The sequence below is a fragment of the Branchiostoma belcheri genome, unplaced genomic scaffold (genome assembly GCF_001625305.1).
Source record: "Branchiostoma belcheri isolate BF01 breed outbred unplaced genomic scaffold, Haploidv18h27 scaffold84, whole genome shotgun sequence".
NCBI classification, from domain to species: Eukaryota; Metazoa; Chordata; class Leptocardii; order Amphioxiformes; family Branchiostomatidae; genus Branchiostoma; species Branchiostoma belcheri.
The window spans coordinates 177,738-203,720 of NW_017804509.1; the positions used below are offsets into that span (position 1 = coordinate 177,738).

The 25,983-nt window shown below is 40.4% G+C and overlaps 3 protein-coding genes and 1 long non-coding RNA gene across 4 annotated transcripts; 1 reads left to right on the plus strand and 3 right to left on the minus strand.

The window, feature by feature from the left end:
- Positions 1-5,691: 5,691 nt before the first annotated feature.
- Positions 5,692-11,944, minus strand: LOC109486925 (synaptonemal complex protein 3-like). The gene is made up of 7 exons (XM_019790832.1): positions 11,806-11,944; positions 10,825-10,981; positions 10,124-10,270; positions 9,092-9,209; positions 7,891-8,089; positions 7,212-7,316; positions 5,692-6,139 (listed from the first exon to the last, which is right to left on the minus strand). The coding sequence occupies exons 2-7, from the start codon at positions 10,946-10,948 to the stop codon at positions 6,086-6,088; spliced, it is 747 nt and encodes a 248-aa protein (XP_019646391.1). The 5' UTR covers positions 10,949-10,981; positions 11,806-11,944; the 3' UTR covers positions 5,692-6,085.
- Positions 11,945-12,666: 722 nt separating this feature from the next.
- LOC109486928 (ER membrane protein complex subunit 10-like) lies at positions 12,667-17,683 on the plus strand. Its single transcript, XM_019790833.1, has 7 exons — positions 12,667-12,780; positions 13,151-13,241; positions 13,618-13,733; positions 14,144-14,245; positions 14,847-15,028; positions 15,888-15,984; positions 16,345-17,683. Exons 1-7 carry the CDS (start codon positions 12,667-12,669, stop codon positions 16,459-16,461), a joined length of 819 nt encoding a protein of 272 aa, XP_019646392.1. The 3' UTR covers positions 16,462-17,683.
- A 277-nt stretch (positions 17,684-17,960) lies between these two features.
- LOC109486931 lies at positions 17,961-19,634 on the minus strand. The gene is made up of 3 exons (XR_002141223.1): positions 19,495-19,634; positions 19,129-19,181; positions 17,961-18,769 (listed from the first exon to the last, which is right to left on the minus strand). It is a non-coding gene; the product is annotated as an uncharacterized LOC109486931 (long non-coding RNA).
- A 655-nt stretch (positions 19,635-20,289) lies between these two features.
- On the minus strand, positions 20,290-25,673 carry LOC109486881 (nuclear receptor-interacting protein 3-like). Its single transcript, XM_019790786.1, has 5 exons — positions 25,512-25,673; positions 25,321-25,368; positions 21,545-21,643; positions 20,879-21,013; positions 20,290-20,376 (listed from the first exon to the last, which is right to left on the minus strand). The coding sequence occupies exons 1-5, from the start codon at positions 25,671-25,673 to the stop codon at positions 20,290-20,292; spliced, it is 531 nt and encodes a 176-aa protein (XP_019646345.1).
- Positions 25,674-25,983: the final 310 nt, after the last annotated feature.

The following is a 25,983-nucleotide window of genomic DNA, read 5'->3' on the forward strand; positions in this document are numbered from 1 at the left end:
GCAGGGTATTTCCAGCTGCATCCTGAGAGAGAAAGAGGATGAAGGGAAGGAATGTCGGAAGAGATCAGACCATCTGGCCAAGCAGTTCTGGAGCAATCAGCATGTGTCTTGTTGAGTCTGTCGTCATGTTGTGTCGTTGCTGTGTTGTCGGAATTGTTGATGGCAGTTGTTTGTGCATCTTGTTTGTATCTCTTGTGTTCATGATTATGTTTTTTGTTCATGTTGAACCTGTTGGAATAATGTATTGCCATGTTGGAATTGTATTGTTAGAACAGTTGCAATAACAAATCAAACATATACATGAAAAATGCATGCAGTTGCATTAGAAACTTGAATGAAATTGCAACATGATATGACCCAGCACTAGTTACCATGGTGACAGACGTCTGGTTCAGGACATTGACCTTTTTGGTTTGGAGAAGAAGAAGAGGAAACAGAGCAAAAACAATATGCTTTCCTTCAGTAAACTTAACATAATAATCATTATAGCATGTGCTCAGTGAAACTTTTCAGGCAGCTCTGTAAAAAGAAAAGCAAAATACGAAAAATATATTATATTAGTCTCTGCAAATAAAACATTTTCAATCAGCATAACTTGTACACCTTAACACAAGCTTCAGTGACCCTGAAGATGATATTAACTGTGCTTTCTTGTTCCTTAAAGGGGGAGGATGTCTGCGGAAGACTGCTTGAGACATCGATGGCTGGCACGGGGGCAGAAGAAGGAAGAGATCATCAACAACAAGGAAGCTCTAAGAAAGTACCTCATCCGGAAAAAGTGGAAGGTAGAATCTAGTAGAAGGAGGCGTCCTTGGATCCTGTTTTCCTTAAAAACTTTCAAATCATCGAATCAAAATATTTTGGTCTTGTTTCTCAACAGCTGAAAGCAACAAAAAATGAAGATTGTCATAAATAGGGTAATGCACCATTGAACCACACGAAATACAGTATGCTGGTGCATCTGGTGCATCTGGTGCTGCAGTTGGATAATTGATTTGAAATTTCAGCTTTTCCTGCCGCGACTTGTGCTTTGCTGTATTTAGATCAGGCTTTCAGTAAATTCAGTAGTATCTTAATTTCGTAGTGATGCATACATCCAAATAGTAGTTCTTAAGTTAAAAAATTTCACAATGAAGAAACAACTTACAAGTAGACCCATTGAAAACTTCCAACTTCCCAGTCATGTGACTGTATAGCTGCATGTAACCTTATTTCTGCTGGCAAACCCTGTACCCAACAAAACCTGTGGTGTATACAGGAAAAGCTATTCACTGAACAGGAATCCAAGTGATGCCTTCTAGTGGTTACAGAATGCTCTCCAAGCAGATGTAAGGATCCTGCTCTCTTGCACATCTTTTGGAAATGATTTCTCATCTCTCTAGCAGAAACAAAATGTACTACTAAGTACTAGTGAGAGAAAGAAAACACTTCAAAGATATGTGCAAAATAAGCCTGAGCCATGCGTGTACTTGGAGATTAGCCTTGTTTATATATAATGCTCACAATGTAATGTAAGTCGAGCAAGGTTTGCTTATAGTTTAAAGGTGGGCTATTTTTGTTAAGGCTGTGATATGATTTCATTTTGTCATGATGTCACAAGTACATTTATGCATGGATGTCTTTCACCCTCGTGTGGCCCTAAATTTGCTAACCAGTGGATTACAAGCGTAATGAATCTAAAATTCAAGAACAAAGGATGGTTTAACTTTTATTTTCTTGCATAATAACTGTTATTTGTCCCGTTATTCCCACAGAAAGCAGGGCTAGCCGTACGAGGAGCCATTCGCCTCGCCCGCCTGGCCTCCTACCCCACCACTCGCCCCGCCCCGCGACCCCCAGCCACGATAGAAAGGCCCCTCAAAAAAGACGGGGGAACAACGCTGGGGAAAGCTGACGAAATATAAGCTTGGAAGTTCATTTGTGTCTATATTATGAAGCAAGTTTGAACTGAACACAAGAAATTGGACTATCAACTGTCTCCAGTCTTTGTCCAGGATGCAGTCACAGAAGCAGTGAATTGTGCATTCCTTGACGAAAACTGGAGTTGAACAGTTGAAAAGTTCAATTTCTTGCGCTGGAAATTATTCAAACTTGTTTCAGTATGAGGAAATGTAGTTATTTCTATATTTCTCATTTTGTATGATATCTGGTGTTGAATATGTAAAGTTTTAACTTAAGTTATGGTAAAGTCAGCAAGTGTAAATGTAATTATCATGGTAAGAATGTAAGTGTATCATACTTAGCTATATAGGGCTGATGATATTCTAAATAGTTTTCTATCAAAAAGGTATCGAATATTAGTGCATCTTGCTCATAAACGTATGTGCAAGAAAAGATTATAACTCAAGACAGAGGGCTATTGTCAAATTCAAAGGAGGAACCAAGGACTTGGTTGTACATGTACATCTAGTTAATCATGAAGCTTTCACAGAGCACCAACACTGTATAATACTAATCACACTTAAGCTTGTTTACCTTGTCAAGACAACACTTTTGCAAAGCTTATATGAGGTACAAAATGTTCTTACACCCCATACATTCATTTCGTGCAAAAATCAGAACCAGGAAGTCACAATTCTGTGGGCATAGAATGCAGCATTGCTGTTGTTTTGAAAGGTCATGAATGGGCAATGTCCTGCAGTCACCATCTAAATGCTCTAAGAATAGCTGACCGGGTTTCTATTTTAGTAATGCTGTGTGTATACAATCTGAAAGGTTAAATGCATTGCATGCATTTTCAACTGACAGTACCATAGACCAGCTGACCTAGATCAGCCACATGAAATGTCACACACTTGGAAGCCTGCAAATGATTCATAGATTCTGGGAGCTCTAGAAAAAGTCTCTATCTGCAAAGTTGCATACATGTATATTGCCAGTGGTAGAAAAGCTGTATGATTATAAAAGGTTATTCACAGTAAATGCCTTAAAATTGCAATGCAGTACACAGTAGATTTGCATAGTTAGGGACTACACAAGAATAAGTCATGTAAATTACTTTTAAAGTCTAAGATTTGATAATTCTCGTGTTACGTATGCCATTGGTACTATTTTTACTATTTATTGTTTTCTACTTATTGTGAATGTGTCTTGTCTGTGCAATACAGTGTATTTTGGATATTCCTCTTTTAGTATATTGTACTTTTGCATTCAATGTTAGGCTAAGAGCAAAAGAAGTCTGACCACTGCAATTATAGCACTTAATTTAGCTTCAGACACTTTGTAAGCTATCTTGTTTCTGGTTTTGAAAACTAAACCTAGAATGAAGTCATTGTCATTTTGGTCAGTAATAGTCATTTTTACTTGTTATATGTTATGTACTAACTGTTGCTTGTATTTTCTTAATTTATTTGCTCAATACTGTACATAGGCAAAAACCATGTATATATACTTTATAGTCACTGTAAAAATGCTACAAACTACACCAAGTTAGCTACATAAGGAAAATATCATGATAAATTGAAACAGAATATCATAGGCCAGGCCAGTTTTGTCAACATTTGACAGCATTGCTGAAAAATGAAAAGTTTCTGATAGAACTATTTTTGGACATTTTAAAAGAAAGCAGATACATGTAAAAATCAGGGCTTGAAAATCTCGCCTGTGACTTGCAATTTAAGTAATGCTTTTGATATTGCAAAAAAAACTACAAACTTGCAATTTTGAAGGCATATTAAAGATTCAAATTTGACAACATGCATCCCATATTGCAAGTAACAGAAAAGGTATTCGAGCCCTGACATAGCTGATATGATTATACTTCAAAAGAATTTGGATAAATTTTGTTTTTAAAAACTTCTTGGGTGAGTGTATTTCTTCAGCATATATAGTTGTTGTCGTTTGGAAAGGCCAGACTATTTTTCAGAGCTAGAAGCAACCATAGGAGTTAACTGGAGGTAGGAAACAACGGATACCAGGCTATAAAAAACAGAATTGATGGCTGAAACAGACTGGAGCTAAATATGGTCATTTCCCAGGCTCAGGAACATTCTTATAACATTCAAAAACTGGGCAACAATAAATCATAATATAATGTCTTTCCACTTAGTATGCAGGTGTTCAGATCAAACACATATTAAGTTCTTTTGAAACTGCTCTTTCTGCAATAATATTCACACGCACACAGAAGCTTTGTCAATAAACAATCAGAATTGATGATTTCACTCTAGATCTTTTCAAGAACAGTACTAAAACTTGGAAAAGGAGAGAATATATATCTAGTTACAAAATTTCAAAGGAAATGGATAGCAATGGTTGCCTGCCTCACTATATGCTGACATGCAACAAACATGGCTTTTAAGACAAAGAAGAAGGTCTCCCATGCTCTTATGCTGAGCGTAGGGTGGTGCCCATCTCCATTTCCGTAGCCCTTGGGCGACACACAGTTGTGCAAAGCAATACAGCAGGGGGCTAGTCCACTGGTAGTGCTGTGTGTATATAAGACAAAAAGCCCTTTAATTGGACACTGTAGTGAATTTTGATTAACGGAAAAAAAACTGCATCTTGCTTCTAAGTTTCCCCACTTTCCCACTCCTTATATGCACAGCAGCAAATAACAACACTATGCATCTAATGTGACAGCTGTAAGACCCCACACCATAAAGGATCTGTGGGTCAAGAATGGGCAACATCCATAACCACTTAGTGTCAGTGGAGAATGCAGGCTGTACTTTTCTCGTCTTCTCATGTCAGTTGAGAATGTGTGTCAAAACCAGGCCTTGAAATTAACTTTTCTTCCAATTGTCCCAGCACTGTCCCAAAAATAAAGTCAATTGTCCCGAAGTGAGGATGAAATGTCCCAATTGCAACCTGTTTTTTGTTATATGACTTCAACTTAAAGTCAACATTATTTTGCTTATTTTCAGTCCCAGGTGCACTATGATTGCAGAGTAGACAGGAAATTTGGGGGCACTTTTCCTGATCCAAAAGCAGGGACGTGTGCCTGATAAACAAAAGAAGGGCTGACATTCTGATGTTGATTTTTTTCTATTGTCCCAAAAATATCCCAAAGTGTCTTTTTAGTTGTCCCAGCCTAAATTTTAGTGGTCCATCGCCTCTGGACCACCTTTAATTTCGAGCCCTGCGAAACATTTGAATATCTAAATGTAAAGTTAAGGGATGTAGACCTTTTGAAGGGAATGTTAAGCTATTTGTCATGTGTTTAGGGGGAGCCACACCACAAGCATGTTGATAGCCATGCCTTCAAGTACCAGAGTTATCGACCAAGGATTGAGGTGTTCAAGAATTCATTCTTTCCTAGAAGTATTGCAGAGTGGAACTCGCTGTCACCAAGTACAGTAGGGGCATTGTCATCAGATAGATTAAACAATGTCTAGAGTTAGTATTCAAGGGTTAGGTGTAACAAATCGATCGGTGAAATGTAGCCAGCTGCCGCCGCGCTGCGTGCCTGCGAAGCTGGTGTGTTACGCATAAAGATGGTTATACCAGCTATACAGATACAGATACACACTGATGAGATAAGATATACACAATATGTAGTTCGAGAATGCTTTAAAAACAAAAACAAAACTGTAACACTAATCACTACGTTGAAAATATCTGACCCATACATGTAAATGTCCAAAACCCAAATCAAAATTATGAGAATGACTATGCATAGCAACACCAGGATCAATAAATATGACACAAACAACAATTTCATAATCATTGCATTTTACTTGTTGACAACAGGCAGACATAAATATCATAAAAGTCCTTTTGTTCATATTAACAACATATATATTATACTGTGATAAAACAAAATGTTCAACATATGCAGTGATAAAACAGAACACTATTTTCACATACCCAAATATACAAGAACAACCTATCTAAAAGCTACACAAGTAAATAACAGTATTTGTTACAACATTTTCTCAGAAGAAAAACGTTGCAAAAATCATCAAAGCTTTTCTTCCTACTTCCAGACCGTTCAACATCTAAAACTACTAATCTAGCTACATGCAACATTGTATGCTGAACTTGAACAAGAACGCTTTTTTATATATTTGATATATCATAATCTTATGTTTTAACCCTACATTTCAGCATATTTCAACTATGAGGAAACGGAGGGAAAAGACTATTAGAACAGCATGGTCTGGAGTGACTTGCGAACTGCTGCCATTTCTTGGTGTTGCTAAAAGAAACAAAAAGACAGAAAAGGTTTCAGTTTGGTGTCTCTTTATTCAAAATACTTATTTTCTGAAATTCCAGGCTCTAAATCAAATATTCTAATCATGGTACAGACGTGTGTGACATAAATGCCTGCTAGTAAAAGTTATGTCATGATATTCAATGTGGGCCAAAAGATGTAAAATTTTGCTTTGTCTATATTTCATTTTCATTTTTTTCAAAATTGTTTTATGCATTTCATTAACAAACAGTTGCATTGCTTGTTATGTTTGTTCAAAAACATGTAAGTGCCATCCTCTAATTAATATATAAGTGGAGTAAAAATTGGAAAGGGGTAGCCAGCAGCCTAAGTACTAAGCAGGAAGACATTTTTAAATAAATTTGTAGTGTGTTAAAAGATACTACTTACAGTTACAGAAATTCTACCACAAAGGGGCAGGAAGTAATACATACCTGGAGTTGCGAGATCCAGTTTCTTCTTCCGCATCAGGGAAAATTAGTGAACGCAAAGACAACACAACCAGAAACAGGGTGCACATAAATAGCCTACAGCTACATTGTATGGGCAACAGGTGGTCTAAGAGTTATTCCAACTAAACATGTTGTTAGCACAAAGATACCCACAACCAGAAATGGTGAATAGCTACAGCTACATTGTATGGGCAACAGGTGGTCTAAGAGCTATTTCAACTAAACGTTCATGTTGTTACGTCGATGAAGGTTAGACATCCAGGTAATACAATACGCCAAAAAGCAGTTACTCAAGCAACTGGATATGATTTTGGAAATTATATCCAGTTGCTTGAGTAACTGCTTTTTGGCGTTAATGTTGTTAGCACAAAGATTTCTCTAAAAGAGGGAAGTAAAATAGCCTTCAGCAGGCTATCAAACATGTAGGATTTATGCATGCTCACAGGACAGAGGCAACTGGCGAGCTGCCATCAAGCCTCAGTTGTGCAGTGCAAGCATGTCTAACCCTCGAAAGACGGGGGGATAACAGACGATAAACCGGACAGTGAGTGAGTGAGTGTAAAATTGCATGACTTGAACAATGTCAGTTTTGTACATGAGCTCACCGTATCCATGAGAATCTTCTTCTGCAGTAGAGCCATCTCCTTCCTGAGCTCCACCTGCATGGAGCCCTGCTGGTCCTGGTGGCACTGCTCCAGTTCATCCATGCCCTAAAGGGGTTAGAGGGGAAAGGTTGGAATTTTGGGAGTCAAAGGGTAAGGTTGAAAGAGTGTATGCAGGGTCACACTGTGAGTTCCACCTGCATGGAGCCCTGCTGGTCCTGGTGACACTGCTCCAGCTCATCCATGCCCTAAAGGGGTTAAAGAGGAAAGGTTGACAGCTAATAGGTAAAGAGTAAAGGTACATTGTAGGGACAAGCTTAAAGAGAGGTAAAAGTTGGGGCTGTTTGTATTTACAATGTACATGTAGATATTGACTTTATCAATGGTCACCAACTGAACAAAATTAACTGCCATTTGGAAAGTATCCTGACAGTAACACATTGAGAATAAACAGGGGTGACCAAAGTGCTTGGCTAAATAAACATTGCTCTAGTAACTACTTGAACAAGAATCATGGTTCACTTCAGTTGAGGATCTTAAAACAAGAAGAGAATAACTCTGGTAACTCAAACTTCACATTCAACAATAAAATTCATCTTCAGTACAGTTAAATCATTGAGGGCTAAAATATCGCTTGTACTTGTTAGTAGAACATTTTTTTACTGTCTTTGAAAACACTGACCTTAGTGTACTGGTCGTGCAGCTGCCTGAGAGTCTTGAGCCGCTGACTCTGGATGATCCTCTGCTGCTGGAAGAGCTTCTGCTGCTGCTTGAACAGGTTCTGCAGCTTCTCCTCCTGCTCCTTAAACTTCTGGATGTCCGACTCCCACTGGTTCATCACCGTCTGAACCTGCGTCTGGTACTCACCACTCAACTTAGTCCTGGAAAAAAGTATTTCTACCTTTAACAGGCACACAATGTAAAGAATTGTTTAATTCGGGCCTTTCTAGTCCCCTAACCAGAAAACTTCTGGATGTCCAACTCCCACTGGTTCATCACGGTCTGAACCTGGGTCTGGTACTCACCTCTCAACTTGGTCCTGGAAAAAAGCATTTCTACCTTTAACAGACTTAGGAGTAGTTATTGCTTGAGGTTAGAACCATTGTAGTCCTGGGTCTGGTACTCACTGCCGGCTTGGCCCATTCTAGTCCCCTACACCAGGCCACTTCTGAGTACCGTAGTCCAAATGGTGCATAACTGTCTGTACCTGTGACTGGTACTCACTGCTCAACTTGGTCCTGGAAATTCAGGCAAAATTTGTTCATCATACAGTAAAGCTATGCCATGAACTCATTGGTTTGAACCATTCTAGTCCCCTAACCAGGCAACTTCTGGATGTCTGACTCCCACTGGTTTATCACATACTGTACCTGGGTCTGGTACTCACCACTCAACTTGGTCCTGGAAATTCACTGATCATTCAGGCAGTACACTGAGAGATAACCCGAGATTCAAACCCCTGACCTTGCAATTCAGATACAGAATTGTCAATCAAATCACCTGAACCTCACCTCACCTCACCTCACCTATCCCTTCACCTCAAATCACCTGCACTGTATGATATAAAACACAAACCAGGGCTCGAAATTCATTTGGGAATAGGTGCACTGGTGCACCCAACCAAAAAATTTAGCTGCCCCAAATTTTTTTGGGTGCACCATATAGAACAAAACCTAATTACAGATCTTACTGGTCCTCTTCTGAGCTTAAATTTGAAATAAGAGCTAACTTCAAAATCTTAAACAAGTACTACAACAGAGATTTTATTATTTTACACTTAGATGTCAAGAATATCACCTGCACTGTATGATACAAAACACAAACTCAACTTGTACACCATACAAGTGGGTTCACAACGTGCTTGAAAATCTTGTAGGCCTCACCTCTCGGAGTGCTGTGCCATCCAGGTGTTTTCCACCTTGTGGTTGCTGGCCTTCACCGCGCTTTGTGTGAACATCTCCAACCGCTTCCTCTTGGCTGACAGGGTCTTGGAGATGTCAGCTGAGAAAAAGACAGCAAAGGTTATTTTGCTTTGTTTTTTTTAATCCAACAAATGCAAGTCTTTTATTTTGGACGGCTGGATGCCCTTCTTAGCGCCAACCCAAACCCTAGTAGGGCCCAGGATCCCTCTAAAGGGGAAAATACGTGTAAAGTGTCTTTCCCAAGGGCACAACGTCTGGGGATTGAACCTGGGTCTCCTTGCTTGCCAGTCAGATGCTCTAGCCACTACACCACACAGACGCCACAATCAAAAGTATTTGATTCATTGAAATTGTAAGAGTGCAATACACGTGGGACACAGGCAGATACTGCTGGCATTGTGTCCCACACATAAAAACAAATACAGGACAGACAATACTCATTTTCACTTGAGGTAAGTGAGGGAAGTTGTGTAAAGTGCCTTTTCCAAGGGCACAAGATTGGTGGCATGTCAGGAATCGAACCCGGGACCTCTTGGTTCCGAGTCGAGCACCCTGCCATTGCGCCACACGACCCCACAAAAGCAGATGCAAAAGTGCGACGTCAAGCACTGCTGTAAGTAGTTTTACACAATTACAGATTTCAAAACCAGCAAATGTACAACTTTCAAGATGTATCCACCACACTGATAAAAAAAAAGTGTAGGTCCTTCACAGTATGGGTGGATCAAAATCATTCTGATCTAAAATTGGTAGGAACTGTTTCCAATCAGCCTTCGTCAACATTTTTTCTCCTGTTGGGTCAGTTAGTCCTCACTCTCTGTGAGTTGGAGTTGTCTCGAGTATTGATATTCCTGACTCAGTGAGAAGAGATTCTGTTCCAGTAACCCAAGTTTTGTTCAGTACCTAGAAAGAAGTGGTCTCTTCGCCTTACACGGAGCAAATTCGTTAAAAAAGGAAAAGAAACATTTATTTTAAGACGTCCTATTTCCTTACCTCCGAAGGACTCCAGTAGATTCTTCATCTCTCCTCCGAAGTTTGCCTCAGGACCGGCTGTCTGTTCCTCCTCCTCCTCCTCTTCCTCATCCAGGTAACTCCTCTTCTTACTTTTAGATGTCTTGGGGAGGATGGGAGTCTCCTCAGCTGCAATGGAAGGAAGATATTTGTGTTGACGACGATACATCTAATTAAGTTAAAACATCTGTTAGGCCTTTAAAACAAAGTGGTATTCTAAGTTAACCGAATAAAAAGGAACATTTGTTACAATAAAAAAATATCAAAAATATCTTTATCCTGTCAGGGACTGATTGGGCCTCCTGAGACCTTTATATACCCACAAGACTGTGGAAGTTCTACTAGAAGCGTGATGTAATGTGGGTTTCTTTTCATGCTTTCAGTGTTTCACATTTTATTTACAGATACAGAATTGTTGCAGACATGTAAGGACTTTACGTTAGTGGTGTATGACAGGCTCTACCATTTCATTAAGACTGCTACAGATACTCTATTTTCTCTGACAGTCAGAGACTGGTACAGGCTTCCTCGGGACATAACTGCAATCACCAAACCTAAAAACTTCAAGGAAGGAAACAGTAACGACGCAGCGTCTTACCCCAACAGAGGGGTGTTGTCCAGTATTTTATCAAGACCAAGGAGATCAAAAAGGTCTGAATAAAACAAGCAGGAACCCAGCCCACCTCTGTGGCTTGTCTGTGACTCCACTTCTTCCTCAAACTTCTCAAAGCCGAACTCGTCGCTCGGCATCGGACCTGCAATGGTGCTGGTCTTCTGGGCAGCTTTCTTACCTGATCCTCGGGGCATGGTTGGGATGACTGTTCTTTATACACTTTCTAACTGTGAGGAAAAGAAACAGAAATACACTTATTACTGCAAATCATGATTATTCTCAGTGCTTTTATAATAACTCGGACCAGCGATGGTGCTGGTCTTATGGACAGCTTTCTTTCCTGATCCTCGTGGCATGGTTGTAGTGTTATACACTTATAAACACTTATAAACTGTGGGTTAACAGAGATTGAGATACAATTATAGCTTTTCCATTTTATATCATCAATTATTTTGGGCAAATAAATATAGATGGGCAAATATATTTTCACTACAGCAAGAATTCTTGTCACCAGAAACACTAGTACTAACACCTTAGTTATTTTTCTTATTTCTCCATTCTTTTCTTCACATCCAAACATCTATCAATCACATAATAGCACGTATCTGGACTAATATTTTGTAATTTCATATCATTTCTATATTTAAGTCAAATGCTTAGGCTATGTATTTCCCTCACATTTTCGTTCACGATTCCTTCTTTTAGTTGCACAGACATAAGACACTAAGTATATCTGACGAACAAATTTGTTGAAATGTCAAAACAATGTTTCATAGAATTAGAACTACAACGGGTATTTCCAAGACTAATAGATTAGATTCGGCCCCTCTAATAAAACGACAATTTGGCAACTATTTTCCATGCCGCCACAAGACATGAACACATGTTATTAGTTCCCGATTTATTGTAAATACAGTTTGATAAAGTTTCTGTCAACTTCTGCCTGCCCTTCTATCAACATCAGCAAACATGGCGGCAAAACTCTGAAGAAAGTTTCTTACAATTTCTACTAATATTTCAGACACAAACTGAGAGGAAATTGTTCGCTTACCTGAACACAAATCTTCTTGAGTATTTGTAAAAAGTGGTGAGTGGTTAAAGGCCGAGGGTTACGCTAAAATGTACTAAAATCTGACAGAAAAGTTCAGAGAGGCTGTGAAAATGTCGTCTGCAGTTTTTCACGTCGTCCGCAAATTTGGCGCGAAATTGGCCTGAGCACGCACAGATCTAACAAATATACATCCGCAAGTTGCCAACAAAATACATTATCATAAGTATTGGACAGAAAATGCACTAAAAAGTTATAAAAGCAGGACAATAATACTTGCTTATCTTTTGTACAAAATTTCATTGGAATAAAGGAGAACTATATCACTTATGAAATGAGTTTTCTGTCGAACTATTTTTTCTTAGAAATGTTCAAAGGCTACTCTAAACCACTACGCCGACGTATCCACTTGCTGAGGGGTAACCCTCAAAATGTAGAAAATTTTATAAGCAACAAGAAGTAAAAATGACAATATGCATACATTGTATTGTCTTTAAAAAGCTTTTAAAATGTACTTAAAGGAATTAAAACAGCCTTTCTCGTGCTTATATTAGTAGGTTAAAAACAGTTTATACAATTGCTATAAATGGCAGTGGTACAGTCGAACTTAGGCAAGATTTTCTGTGAATTATATAAAGTTTATCAACCCATGTTTTATAGTCTAAAGCCATACTTAGGTCACAGATATTTCCCATATAAACCTCCAGTCCTTGCATAGTATACACATATAGCGTTACATGTATGTTATCAAAGATTCTTTGAGACATAAAGCACTGGAGAAGAAAATCCTACATGACCGAAGATCTACTCTACTCTACTCTACTCTACATCAAAACTGCCTGCGATAAAGCTTTGAATCAGTAGATGGCGCTTTTGAGCGATACGGTCGTTTCGAGAAACAAGATGGCGGCGACCATGTCATTTTTCCGGTCCTGCCTACGGTTTCTGGTATTTCTGCCGATTATCTGCTTTTGCCAGGTACGAATTTGCCTTGTCCTTGATTCTTGACAAATGTACTTCAACAGCACAACGTAATTTTCGCTCTTAACTCGGATCTGCGATAATTTGGAGGTGGACAAAATTTGTGCTATGTGCCCCCCCTCCCCCAACATCACAAAAAGCATGTTGGATAGCAAAAATGTTTATAATGTTTATATGCTGCATATAAAGATATCAAAGAGTGATTGTTTTGTATCTGAATCGTAGTTGGATTACATTAAGATTCTACCCAGGGCCTCGTATCTTGTAGATGGCTAAGTTTTTGCTACTTGTAAAATGGGTATATATTTTTATCATGCCACCAACATAAAAAATTTTTGTTTCATTCCTTTTTGGTTGCTGACACCAGGTTTTATCAGACATGGACCTGCCCGCCGGAGCCGCCCCTCCGCCCAACATCCCCACCCTGTCCGTCTCAGTGGAACATTCCTTTGATCAAGGTCAGACTACTAGACTAGTAGTAATAGTATTCTGTATTTCTTATTACTAGTTTTACATACGTAATTTCAAAGCTGTAAAAGAGACCTTAACTAGTGATCACTGTTTTTGGAGACGTAAAAATTATTGAAGGCAAATAACCCGATTTTTGCCAACCACTTGCTGGCTGTGACGTCAAGGCAATCACTTGTGTACAAAAGGACTGCATTACCATAAGGTCTCTTACATATTTTTACCCATCCACACAAGCAATATGAATTCTGTCTATATAGTGACCAGTGACTACCTGTCTGCATTCACACCAAGGAGCTCCTTGTTCACACAGACCAGATTTTATCGTTGGTCGTCAAGATCTTTTTTATCACATGAAAACCTCAGGAAGAGACCAGACGTTCAGCCACCGCGGTACGATATCGTGGAAGACCATGAGGAGCACAAGCGGTACCTACGTGCAGGGGGCACCAATGTCAGAACAGGACAGGAACAGGCTAAAGGTGCAAACTTTTTTCTTCTTGGTGACGTTCTTGTTAAAGAAAAGTTAAAGTCCTCCCTGCAACATTGTCGGATATGGTGGCGCCCATTTGGGCCACACAGCAGTGTAAATCACTACAGCAGGGGGCTAGTCCACTGGTACGAGTGTGTGTAACTCCCATCCTCTTTCTCAAATCCTGAGTGCTGTGCAGAGAAAGTAGTATGTACATGTACCATTATTCAGAGAATTCACGTTTAAGACCATTCTCAGTCACTGATGAAAGTTACTGGGAAGATTTTTTCAGTCTGCAGAATTGCAGGTTGCTTAATTCTTCTTCCTGCAATATTGGAAATGTAACTGTAAAATATAGACTGCAGATGGGTATTTCTAACACTGTGACTCCCTTGTTCCTGTCAATCCCCATGTCTGCAGGTTTTAGCAGATGCAGGCGGTTTTTATCGTATCCGGGTCCCAAACAAGTTTGGTCTGATCGGGGACAGCAGTGCAGACTATGTCTCTACACTCGTCAGAGCTGTGAGTATGAATGAAGTCTTCCTACTGCTGCAGGGCTCGAAATACTGGGTGCCTCCAAATTTGGAGCTGTGCACCCAATTTTGTACTGAGAGTGTACCAGTTCACCCAAGTTCACCCTGATACTACTAGGGCTGTGTACCTACACCTAAAATTTGAAAGTTCATCTGTTTTGGTACAAGTCATTATGAAATAAAGACTAAGCTTTAACTTCCAACGCTTAGACTACAGAAATGGAACTCAAGAGGTCTCGCAACACATTCACATTGAATCTCCGGGACACTCAGTATCTTTAGAAGGGGTTAAAATCCACAATTCGCAATCAGACTTCTTTGCAAGAGGCGTGGAGTAGGCGGTCTATATAAGAGCTCACAGACCTACCCTGAACAGAGACGGGGGGCGACACAAGTTATCTGGCACGTATGACCCGCTACTACGGTCACGTGTCTCTGACTTCTCTGACTGGTCCATTCCGTGAACAAGGTTGATGGAGTGAACTGAAAATTGGGGTAAGTCCCATTTCTGTAGTCTAAGTGTTGGAAGTTAAAGCTTTGTCTTAATATTTCACAACAACAAAATTCTTGTTTTTGTTCTAATTCCCCAGGACCTCCTGTACTACTCGTGTCTGTCTGACATCGTCACCCTGAACATCGACATGCTGGGTCACATCATCGGGGTTTCCATGGCAACGGTTCCCGAGGGCTGCGAGGGGGACGAGGTCGAGACCTTTGACCTCAGCTTCTTCAACACGACGGTGGAGATCGCCCAGCCCGTGGCGGGGCCAGTGTGAGTTGTTGGTTCAGTCCAATTGGTCTTAAGGTCTTGATTTGTAGCATGTCGGCAGAACGTACTGCGCCTGTGCGAACCCCCCCCCCCCCATTTTTCACGTTTTTGTTAGATATTTGGTTTGTTTGTTTGTTTGTTTTTTATTTGTTTACCCAGGGTGTACATATCGCCACTAAGGCGTTTTTCAATGTGCCCTGCAGGCATACATAAATAAAATATACAAGAAAATAACAGATATAACAAAATGATAAGTCAACTTATGAGTACAAATTAAAGTCAACTTAGTACAAATAAAAGTAAAAGTACTATATGATGCCGCAACTCAGTAAGGTGGTAATAAAACAAACTTGTCAAACCAAGAGCCACAACTCATAGTAATTAAGGCAATAATACAAAAACAAATCAAGGAAATAACAACGGTCAGTGTTGCATCAGAATTTTAGCCTGGTTCCCAAACCTATTATAGCTCCTAAGTCCTACAGCCTCTCCTTTCTATTTGCGGAGAAGCTGTAGGAGTCAGGAGCTATAATAGGTTTGGTAACCAGGCTATCAGAATTTTACCTATTGCAGAGGATGTCTTTTCCGACATATATTTGGAAACTACAGATGGGATGTTAACCTTATATGTGTAAATGCGACCTTACATGAGACGTTCTGCCAAAGTGCTATGCACAGGAAGGTGACAGACAGTCACCAAAACGTCGGCTGAATAAAAGACTCGGTTGTGTAAAAAGAGTTTCTTTGCTCAGTGACTTACCAACCTGATGAAACTATTCACCTTGTGTTAGCCCTGAGACGCAGGCGTACATCCAAAACATTGACAGTTGTGTTTGTTTGTTTGTTTGTGTTTCCGTGTTAGCCCAGAGACACAGGCGTACATCCAGAAGATTGAACAGGAGCGAGCTGAGAAGGAGAAAGGTCAACCTCCGGAGCAGAGGTCGTTCTTCGCTAAATATGTGAGTCTTCAAGAAAATCTTTTCTTTTCTTGGAGTCATGCACATGCATTTTGTCAAGGTGGCAAAGTAGTCTTGTGGTTAGGGTTGTTATCTTAGAATCTGAATGTTCTGGGTTCAAACTTCGAATCTCTAACGCTGACTACACCTTTCCTCACTCGGCTGAGATGAAAATGAGCACCTACATTTGGCTTTCACTGTATATGAAGAGAGTCAAACACTTATTGAAAATAGTACAGTAACCTATTGACGAGGAAAAAAGAACACAAAGCTACTTTCTTGAAATACTGTTATCTTTTGAAACACAATTTAAACTAAAGATGATTTTTAAGTCTAAGTCTCCTTATTCTCTTGCTGTTCCAGTGGATGTACATCCTCCCCATAGTTTTGTTCCTGATCCTGAGCCCAGGCCAGCCTGAGGGTGGGCAGGGAGGCGGCGGCCAGGGAGGTGGCGGCAGAGGAGGGAACGGCGGAAGTTAGAGGATCTTAAATGTGTCAACAGTAATGTAAATGTATGAGTAGAAAGTTTTGTGGAAGTCGAAGAAAAAAAGTTAAAACTAAAGATACAAGTGCATTTCTATGATCTTATGCATGTGATATGTTTACTGTTAGCAGTACATGTGAAATATGTGAAGTAACAAAATTTAATGTGAAATAAGATGATTTGATTTGTAGATATTTTACAAATAACTTTGTTACTCACATGTACTGTGGGTTTGTGCGTGATGAAACAATAGAGTACTAGTGAATAAAAGTATTCAGAGAAAAATATATTAAAAAATTGGTCATAAGCTGCCAAAAACTACTTCCCTGCTATATTTCATGGGCTTCATCAGTTTTCTCTTATGAGAAAGAAAAGTACATTACCTTAGCCATATGATCGGTAATGACTTAGAGAGTGATCGTGATCTTGAAGATAGAAGCAGTGTACAGTATTTACAGGTTCATGGTACCGGAGAAATTCCCTAGCTCTTTGTCAAGTACATTAACATACAATGGACCATGACTTACATGTAATGTCCTGTTGTAAGGACTGCATGTAGCATGTAGCATGTAATGAAGTTGGGCAGGCAACAACAGCCAGGATTCAAACTCCCAACCTCTTGGTACAGAGGCGGGGTTTTGTTTTATAATTGATGATTTTCACCCATGTTGTATTTATGCTACAAGGATGTGTCATTATCAGGGAAAAACGTGCAATCATGACAACAGTCTGTTTTGTTCTTGTTTTTATTTCCACATCTACACATGTTCCTGTATCTGTATATTAGTACATGTGCTATCAACAACTTTATGGAAAACACTGTACAAACTTCTATACATTATAGTAACTACACTGTTTCTTCTAGTCTACATTTACATCCAATGGGTTACAGAGACCCACAACTTTTAAAAACAGCTTGAATTTTACAAGGGTGCCTATTCCTGGGGGATGTTGCATTGCAGATCTGTGTAGATACATATTTAAGAGTGGTTTGATATATTTGATCTGGAATGATTGTGGTAGTAGACCTGAATATATATATCCCATGGACTGTGTTTACTACGATTGCAGAGGGGGCAACACACTTCCATGGGTGATCAGGATTGGGTACACAACATTATAGAAACACCAAGCCTTAGGAACTGTACATGTTTAAGTGATTTGTTTCTGTACGTTATAGTACTGCACTGTTTCCTCTCAGCTCTACCACAGAGTGTACTAATGAGAGAAATCAGAGAAGGGGCATGTCTAGTACCTTTATAAGCATAGTAAGGATTGGGTTGTAGGTGGAAAATTTGACAAGTTGCATTTCTTGTACATGCGTACATTTTTAGCCTGACTCTATAGCTACAGCATGCTTCTAGCAGCCCTTTCATCCATCAGGCCACTATATGTAGGAGGAGGCCCAATCAACCCGACAGCAAGAAACTGTAGCACACTGGCTACTTATTCTTCCTTATTTAGTCTTTTCTTTTTTTCAGAAATTTACTTTGTATTTTGGCAAAGTACATAAGTTTGACAGGTTTTTTTTTTTTAAGTTCACCTGTCAGTCCCATCTTATCTTACCAGCTAAATCCATACCCAACAAAGTATAGAAAATACTATACATGTACATACATTTACTCTGAGTATATCTTTAGTATTCCTTACAAGTCTGATTGATATATGTGGGACTCTACATGTCCAAGTTCAGTCTGCAATAACAAGGAGAGCTTTACATAGCATCAGCTATAACACTATTTCCACAGAAAGTGAAGGTGACTGCATTTTTTGTCTTACGTGCAATTTAACATCTATAAGTCTTTCCAGATTCCAGAAAGTCAGTGCAGTGAATCACTCATCTGATGAAGCTTTAACAAGATCAACTGAAAATTCATGGTGTTTCTGTTGTGTTGGAACAAAGCTTAAATTTTACAACTGTCTCTAAGTCCTGTACATACATATAAAAAAGCAGTACAATGTATTGCAACATCACAAGAAAGCCATTCTGGAAACAATAAACATTGGACTTGGACAGCGATTCAAACCTAAGTTAAGACTCCTTTTTACTTTACTTTTCCTTGATATCAATAATTTTAAAGCAAGCAGTTGGAAGAAAAAGGCTCAAGTCAGTTCTCCAGGCTGTACTCCACATGTAAGAAATTTGATGACTGTTCCATTGTGATGGCTTTGGGGGGTGGCAGCCTACATGCCTATGGGAGAGGACGTCCCCCAGCGGTGCTTGAGTGGAATCTCCCTCCCCTGTAGGAATGGAACAGGCTCACCCCCCAGGACCAAAGTGTTCTGTTCCAAGTCAACTGTCGCCTGGAAGTGGAGGAAAAAAAAGGGTTAAGTCACACAAAGTCAACAAGGCATCAGAGATTTGTGATTCCAGGAATTAAGCAAAAGTCCGCTTGCTGAATTCCCCCATGTGGACCAACATATCCCTGCTGGCTCCTAGCCAAGACATCTGACCTGTCATTCTGCCTGTCAATCTTCCCATGTGCTTTCAACCCACTGTATCTATTTGTCCTGATACGGAGATTCACAAACCCATAACTCAGCCATACAAAAATAAATACTTCTTTACTCTAAAGAAATTACTTTGAACATATTAAAGGTGGCCTGGGTGCTAACAATGTAGAGATAAGACATTTTGCAAGTGAGATAATGAAGAAATGTACCTTTAGTTTTCTTAAGATATCAAGTCCGAACGTCAAGTCAGTGCCTCTTTCTTCTGAAACACAATTCTGAAGTCAGTAAGATTATAATTATATAGCATATCATAATATATGTGACTGTCATGTATATGTCAATGTTACCTACAAGTGACATACAGGTCACGATTCAAGACATTCTCCAGAAAACTTGAGAAATTTTTATAATTGTGTATTACAAAAAAAGATATCCAGGATCCATTCTTTTCCATAATAACTGCACATAATGATTCCATTCCTTTCTTATATTCCTTGATGTGTCAACAAATAGGTGAAGTAGCAAACAATGAACAGTAAACAATCTCCACAAACCACAACAGGTTGCTGACTTACCAGTAACTATAAAGTTGGCTTCTGCATGTCTGCTGCCCACCGCTAGGGGGACCCTGCCCAGCCGGCCGATGACCGTCCACTGTTTCTTGGCGCGGTCCGGAGCAGAGACTGTGCCGTTCGCCTCCGTGTCTATTAGTCTTTTTAGCCTGTGGAAAAAAAAGGATCTTTACTTCAGAGAGTTACATTACTTTAACTCCCATAAGGCTGGTTGAAATTACAGAAAAAAACATGCTAAATTCTGATAACATGTCATATTTCTAGAACACTTAGAAATTCGATGCCTTCCTTCTGACAAAAAAAGGCATGCACTACGGCTTTTCAAGAAATTGTAATCATCATCGTCATACGGTTGAATTACTTTAAGTTTAACGTTACGTTTGTTACTATGATACGTCGACGTTTTGCGAACCGTATATCTGTATAATTAATACAAGCCGCTAGGAGGCCCAAAATCTAATTATTTTGCGGTCTCATGAAGACCTACCCAATTACCAAATATTAAGACAATCCATCCTTGCCTTCTAGAGCCATCGTGTTGACACACCACACACACACACCTCACACACACACACACACACACCTCACACACACACACACACACACACACACACACACACACACACTGGCACACACACACACACACACACACACAAACCTCACACACACTGGCACACACACACACCGGCACACACAAACACATCACACAAACACACACGCACACACACCACGAACGCCAACGGAAACATAACCTTCTTAGTGAAGGTAAATAGGTAAAAACGCAGCCGTAAGATAAACTCACCCACATGTGGTTGCCGTCTCCTCCGACATGACAGAGAAGATATTGCCGGTGTCCACCACTGCCTTTACCTCGTGGTCATTGCACTGGAGAAAAAATATTGGACAAATATAAATGTATCGTTATGAATACAATTTGACTATTTTCTGTGCACATGAAATGAGCAATTACTGTTTCATTCGGTACACTAAGCAAGTTACAGAAAACGGTGGCACATTTGAGTTTTAAGGGAAATTTTCTTCAAAAATCGTACTAAAAGAAGGACTTTGGTTGCTTTCATTAGTTAAGGGCATTTTTCTGTAATTCAACAATGTTACACATGTCTAGATATCACACTGTACAGCGGCACCGTCTTGCAAACGTCAGTTTTGGATTTTACAGACCGGTTGTTTTATGCTTTAAGCCCTCACCTTACACTTGATGAAGAGAAGCGTGTTGTCCCCGCCTAGCGGACGTTTTAATTATTGCAGGGTGATAATTCTATGCGTTACCCCCTCACCTTACACTTGATGAAGAGAAGCGTGTTGTCCCCGCCTAGCGGACGTTTTAATTATTGCAGGGTGATAATTCTATGCGTTACCCCCTCACCTTACACTTGATGAAGAGCAGCGTGTTGTCCCCGCCCAGTCTGGAGTCGCTGTTGTCGTAGTCGCTGCAGGAGTGATGCCGGCGGCCGGTCCGGGGCCGGGACGGCACCGTCAGGGCGTCTGTGCCGGTAGCGTCCTGGCAAGAGTGTAGTAGTAGTAATGTAGTAAATGGTTTACTGGTAAACACAGGACAAATCGGCCTAGCAGTATACACTGAATTGCGCCGAAATCTACATCCCATACTATAGGTATAGCGTGGTGGTAGTCGGTAAGATGAGGAAATACATGTATACAAAGCAACAATATAGGGCTATTGACCCTCCCTTGAACCTCATAACACATGGTCGGTTCCTACAACCACAGAATAAACAACGAAGTCTGGTTAGACTATCATATATGTATACCAAGCTGACACACAAGTGAAACAACTCTTGTACAACATGTGAATCGGTCATTGGAACAGAACGCGTGTTCCATTTGCCGTCACCGGCTGTCATTGAAACCATGGAGGTAGAAAAGTCCTTTTTTCTACCTCCATGTTGAAACAGAACGCGTGTTCCATTTGGGGTCACCGGTGGTCATTGGAACAGAACGCGTGTTCCATTTGGGGTCACCGGCGGTCAGTTGCATATTTCAAGGAAAGAAAAAACAGCTAACTCTACGTTACCTGTGACATAGACCTGTTCCTCTGTCCGGGCTGCTCTTTGCTGTCGGACCGTTTAAACGTCTCCTTCAGCGCCTTCTGTTGGACGATCGCTTTCGGCTGCTGTAGGAAAGAAAATTTAAAGGAGTCATTAAAACTGTAGGCTATGATGGAACCATGGAGGTAGAAAAAAGGAAAGGAGGGAGCTCAAACTTTCTGCCTATTGTCCGATGTTGGCCGCGGGCGTCAAAACTGTAATTGTCCTTTTTTCTACCTCCATGATGGAACCTATTGTGGAAGCCAGCTGAGTATACGTACGCGCCTCGTTTTCATGCAAGATCACGTGCGTGCGGGTAAGCTTTTCAAAATGGCCGCGGAGATTGGAATTACGTCTATTTGGATACTATTTAAAACGCACTACCTTACAAGATATTTTTGTTTGTTTGCCTGATCCTTTGTTTATTCGTAAAATACTAAAACCGCTCTGGTGCACCTGGTCACTTCATTGAGATCATAAGAGGAAAGATCAGGATCAGACAAAATATCATAGGTTACAAGTCGTTTTACTACATTGTCATTATCTATTTCTATTAAGACCAAAATAAAAAAAAAACAAATTACAGGTTTATGATCACACCTGGTTATACCTTAGTATTGTTGTACGGTATGTGTACTTTCCATACTTGTGCTTTGTGCGCCCACAGCCTTGGTAACAGACTTGTACTACAGAACAATGGGCCCGGCTGGTTCTCACGGCTTGGTATCACCTGAGCGTCATTTGTGCTAGACTTTGTTTGGCATGTCTAGCAAATATATATGGGGCATGTTTTGCTAAATTTAGTAAATCTTTATTGGAATGATTACAAAAGTATAGTGACTATCGTCAGGTCTTCTACAGCTACATACAATGAAATTTCACAAACATGTGGACACAAAGGAACTCACATACAAGAACATTAAGATATGAAAAAACACGTTGAGTTTAACGTATTGTTTACTAGCCTGTGTATACAAGCTCTCGGCTGGACGTTAATGACCCCCACCCCAAGGGGGGCGGCAACCTAGGGCGGCGGCCGCCAGGAGCGCGATTTAGTCAGGCTAATTGTTTACACCACTAAAAAATTTAAATAGGAATTTCAATTCCTATTCTAACACCGATTGCAAAATATAAACATTATGAGTTGTTTGGAGCGTGATTGATATTTAAAAAAAAAAACAATTATACCGACATGAAGCTATATTCACACGTACAAGGCGTGCCGAATGTAGCACTCGTACTCATTTTCATCTGAGTCGAGTGAGGAGATAGATTTTAAGTGCCTTTCCCACGGGCACAACACATGGGGCCTGCCAGGGAGGTTCAATCAGAGTGGGTACAGCCGCTCTCAAAAACTGCCGACGGCGTCGAACTTCACAGGGAACCTTTGAACAAAGCTTCCGGCAGCTCACATCCGTAAAATGGTATTTTCGTACTTTTCCAAGAATACCGCCGTGGTTCCAGGGAAGCCCTGAGGGGCACGTGGGCAGAACGTACTGCACCTGTGAAACCCTGATTTTTTTTTTTACGGTTTTCTTTGGATGTTTGGTCAACGTTCGTTCAACATCATAATTGAATTTTGCTCATTTGCAGACGATATCTTTTCTGACACAACATTTGAAAACTATAGATAGGATGTCAAACATAAAGCAGAAAGTACTGCGTCTGCGAGAAACCCGGATTTTTCACGGTTTTCGTTGGATTTTTGGTCAACGTTGCATCAGAAGTTTGGCTGTTTCAGACGATATTTTTTCCAACACAACATTTGGAAGCTACAGACAGAATGTCAACCATACATACGAAAATACATACAATAGCACGTCGGCAGAACGTACTGCGCCTGCACAAAACTCCCATTTTCCACGGTTTTCATTAAATTTTTGGTCACCGTTTCATCAGAATTTTGCCTGTTGCAGACGACAATTTTTCCGACATAACATTTGGAAACTACTGACGGAATGCAAACCTTATATGCGCGAATACGAATTATATATGACGTTCTACCGAAGTGCTATGTACAATACATTAAGGGTTCAGCGCATGCGCAGTCTGTTTTGCCGACGCGCTACCCTGAAGGGATTTGACCTTCACGTGAAGGTCGTTCAAACGCCGCGTTTCGGGGAAAGGAAACGTTTTGTTGACAGAATGATCGATCATGGAGCAGCTCAAGTAGCTTGTTCCGAGAAGGGAAGCCAGCCGTAACTACGGAGAATGCATATGCATGTACATATATATGATACCAAGGCTCCTCGGAGTCTGATCACCTTTCAAATCGTTTATGCTTCGTCACTTTTACTAATAAGATTTGAAATTAGCATCCACCACCTTTCGTCAGCCTGCCTGCTTTTTTCAACCATCTAGTGTCACTGACGAAAGGTAATAGATGCTACCTGAAACGTCTGACCGTTTATAAAATCATAGCTAGCGTGGTAGTAGAAGTAGAAGTTTTTCCAGACAGTTTTTGTCTCCTGTTACTGTATTGCAATGAGTATTATACTTGATTGTAAAAGCAATTAGCCTTCGGGCATGATTTTGCAAATAATGTTTCTATAAAATCATATCCAGTTTCTTGTCAATGAGTAACTGTTTTTGGTGACGACATTAACCTTACAAGGTGTCTCAAGACCCTATTAGGCCGATAAGGAGAGCGTGAAGTCAAGACGTTACCATGGCAACGACCTGTGTGTAGGTGGCTGCACCGGAGCCCGGTGTCAAGCCATGTACATGATCCTGCCAAATACATGACTCCGACACTACTTGGGGGTTTCCAATATACCTGAGACAAGGGGTCGGGGTTTAGTCGTGATGTGGGAGACTAAACCTAACCTAACCCCAATCGTAAGTCTAACCCTAGTCCTGAACAATGATCCCAACTCTAACTCTAACCCTAACTCTAATACCAACCCTAACCCTAACTCTGGCTTTAGTCAAACAGCCGGTGTTGAGCCAAATACATGATCCTGCCAAATACATGACACACTACTTGGGGGGTTTCCAATATACCTGAGACAAGAGGTGGGAGGGATTTAGTCGTGATGTGGGAGACTACTGACCTAACCCAACCAAATCGTAAGTCTAACCCTAGCCAGCCCTGAACAATGATCCCAACCCTAACCCTAACTGTAATACCAACCCTAGCCCCAAAACCTGTCCTCTCACGTTTGTGGCAGCTCAAGGATTTGTCTCAACACCTGAGCCCGTTCTTGACCTATCTTCTGGGTTAAGAAGCGGAACGGACCCGTGTCTCTGTTTCTTAAGTTTGTTTGCACAAGTCATTGTCCTAGAAATTAACCAACAATCAAGAGTTGGGTTTGGGGTTTAAATTTGATCCACTTTTAGCTTTGAAGGGGGTCAAACCAAAACGGCCTTGGCTAAGCACAAACGTTTACCTTTTAAGTTAGTACTATATACTCGTAAATGTCTAGAGAGACCAAGACAGACACAGTTGTCTGTCTGTGGCTAAACTAAAGGCAATAAATTTCAACTACATGAATCATATTTTTATTGCATGACAATTGCACAAGTACATCAACCATACCATACTATACTAGAATATACTATACTATACTATACTATACTATACTATACTATACTATACTATACTATACTATACTATACTAAGGGACCTATGTACATTACAAAAGACTAGGTAGTGAATTTGCTTATCAGTGCCTTTTTTAGCGTTTAGGGTACATACATACACACAATAGAAATACTTACCATAATACTCATTGGTAAAGATATACAGTGAACAAACACCTACCGTTTCCTTGGAGACCGTTCCCATTTTCTTGAGATCGTCTATCCTAAACTAGTATGCCTTACATGTGGTAATGTGTACTCATTCTGGAGTTCAATAATGGTACGTACACAGACCCCCCCACCCTCCACACACACACACACCTTCTACACGTTGGTAAAGATACACAGTGAAGTAAAAAATACAGTTCCTACCGTTTCTTTTGAGACAGTTCCCATTTTCTTGAGATCGTCTATGGGCAGCAGGTCGGAGGAGTCCCTGTGTACGAACCCTCCGTGTCCGTGGTGACCCAGTCTCTTCTGCTGTCTCTTCAGCGCAGCTTCCCTGATGTCTTCCCGGTCGTACTTAAAACTCATCTCTGCTTCTGGATCTAGTTCTAGTGTGATACTATGTATGTTTCCCCTTTAGTTGGACTAAAACACACAGGGTACAGCTGTTATTGTAGGTTCTTCAGGTGTTGGTGGACCTGAACTTTCCGGTTCTGGTAGCTTCTGGTGTGATACTTGGTATGACACCCCTTCTGCTGGGGTAAAGCAGCCACGGAATCACTGGTATTGCAGTTATTGCAGGTTCTTCAGGTGTTGGGAGACCTCCTACACGAACGTGGCCGTTCTGGTAGCTGTTGTCTGATTTGATACTATGTATGACACCCCTACGGTTGTTTGG

Bases quoted from the DNA above. Each gene is read 5' to 3' on its own strand.
- LOC109486881 (XM_019790786.1), bottom strand. From the start codon at position 25,673: ATGAGTTTTAAGTACGACCGGGAAGACATCAGGGAAGCTGCGCTGAAG. The intron at 25,369-25,511 runs GTAGGAACTGTA...AAGGCATACTAG, and splicing joins GAACTGTCTCAAAAGAAACG to TTTAGGATAGACGATCTCAA. The intron at 20,377-20,878 runs GTGAGGGGGTAA...TTTTTTCTCCAG, and splicing joins TGCTCTTCATCAAGTGTAAG to TGCAATGACCACGAGGTAAA.
- LOC109486925 (XM_019790832.1), bottom strand. From the start codon at position 10,948: ATGCCCCGAGGATCAGGTAAGAAAGCTGCCCAGAAGACCAGCACCATT. The intron at 10,271-10,824 runs GTGGGCTGGGTT...CTTCCATTGCAG, and splicing joins GTCACAGACAAGCCACAGAG to CTGAGGAGACTCCCATCCTC. The intron at 7,317-7,890 runs GTCAGTGTTTTC...TAACCCCTTTAG, and splicing joins TGCACGACCAGTACACTAAG to GGCATGGATGAACTGGAGCA.
- LOC109486928 (XM_019790833.1), top strand. From the start codon at position 12,667: ATGGCGCTTTTGAGCGATACGGTCGTTTCGAGAAACAAGATGGCGGCG. The intron at 13,242-13,617 runs GTCAGACTACTA...TGAAAACCTCAG, and splicing joins GGAACATTCCTTTGATCAAG to GAAGAGACCAGACGTTCAGC. The intron at 15,029-15,887 runs GTGAGTTGTTGG...TTTCCGTGTTAG, and splicing joins CAGCCCGTGGCGGGGCCAGT to CCCAGAGACACAGGCGTACA.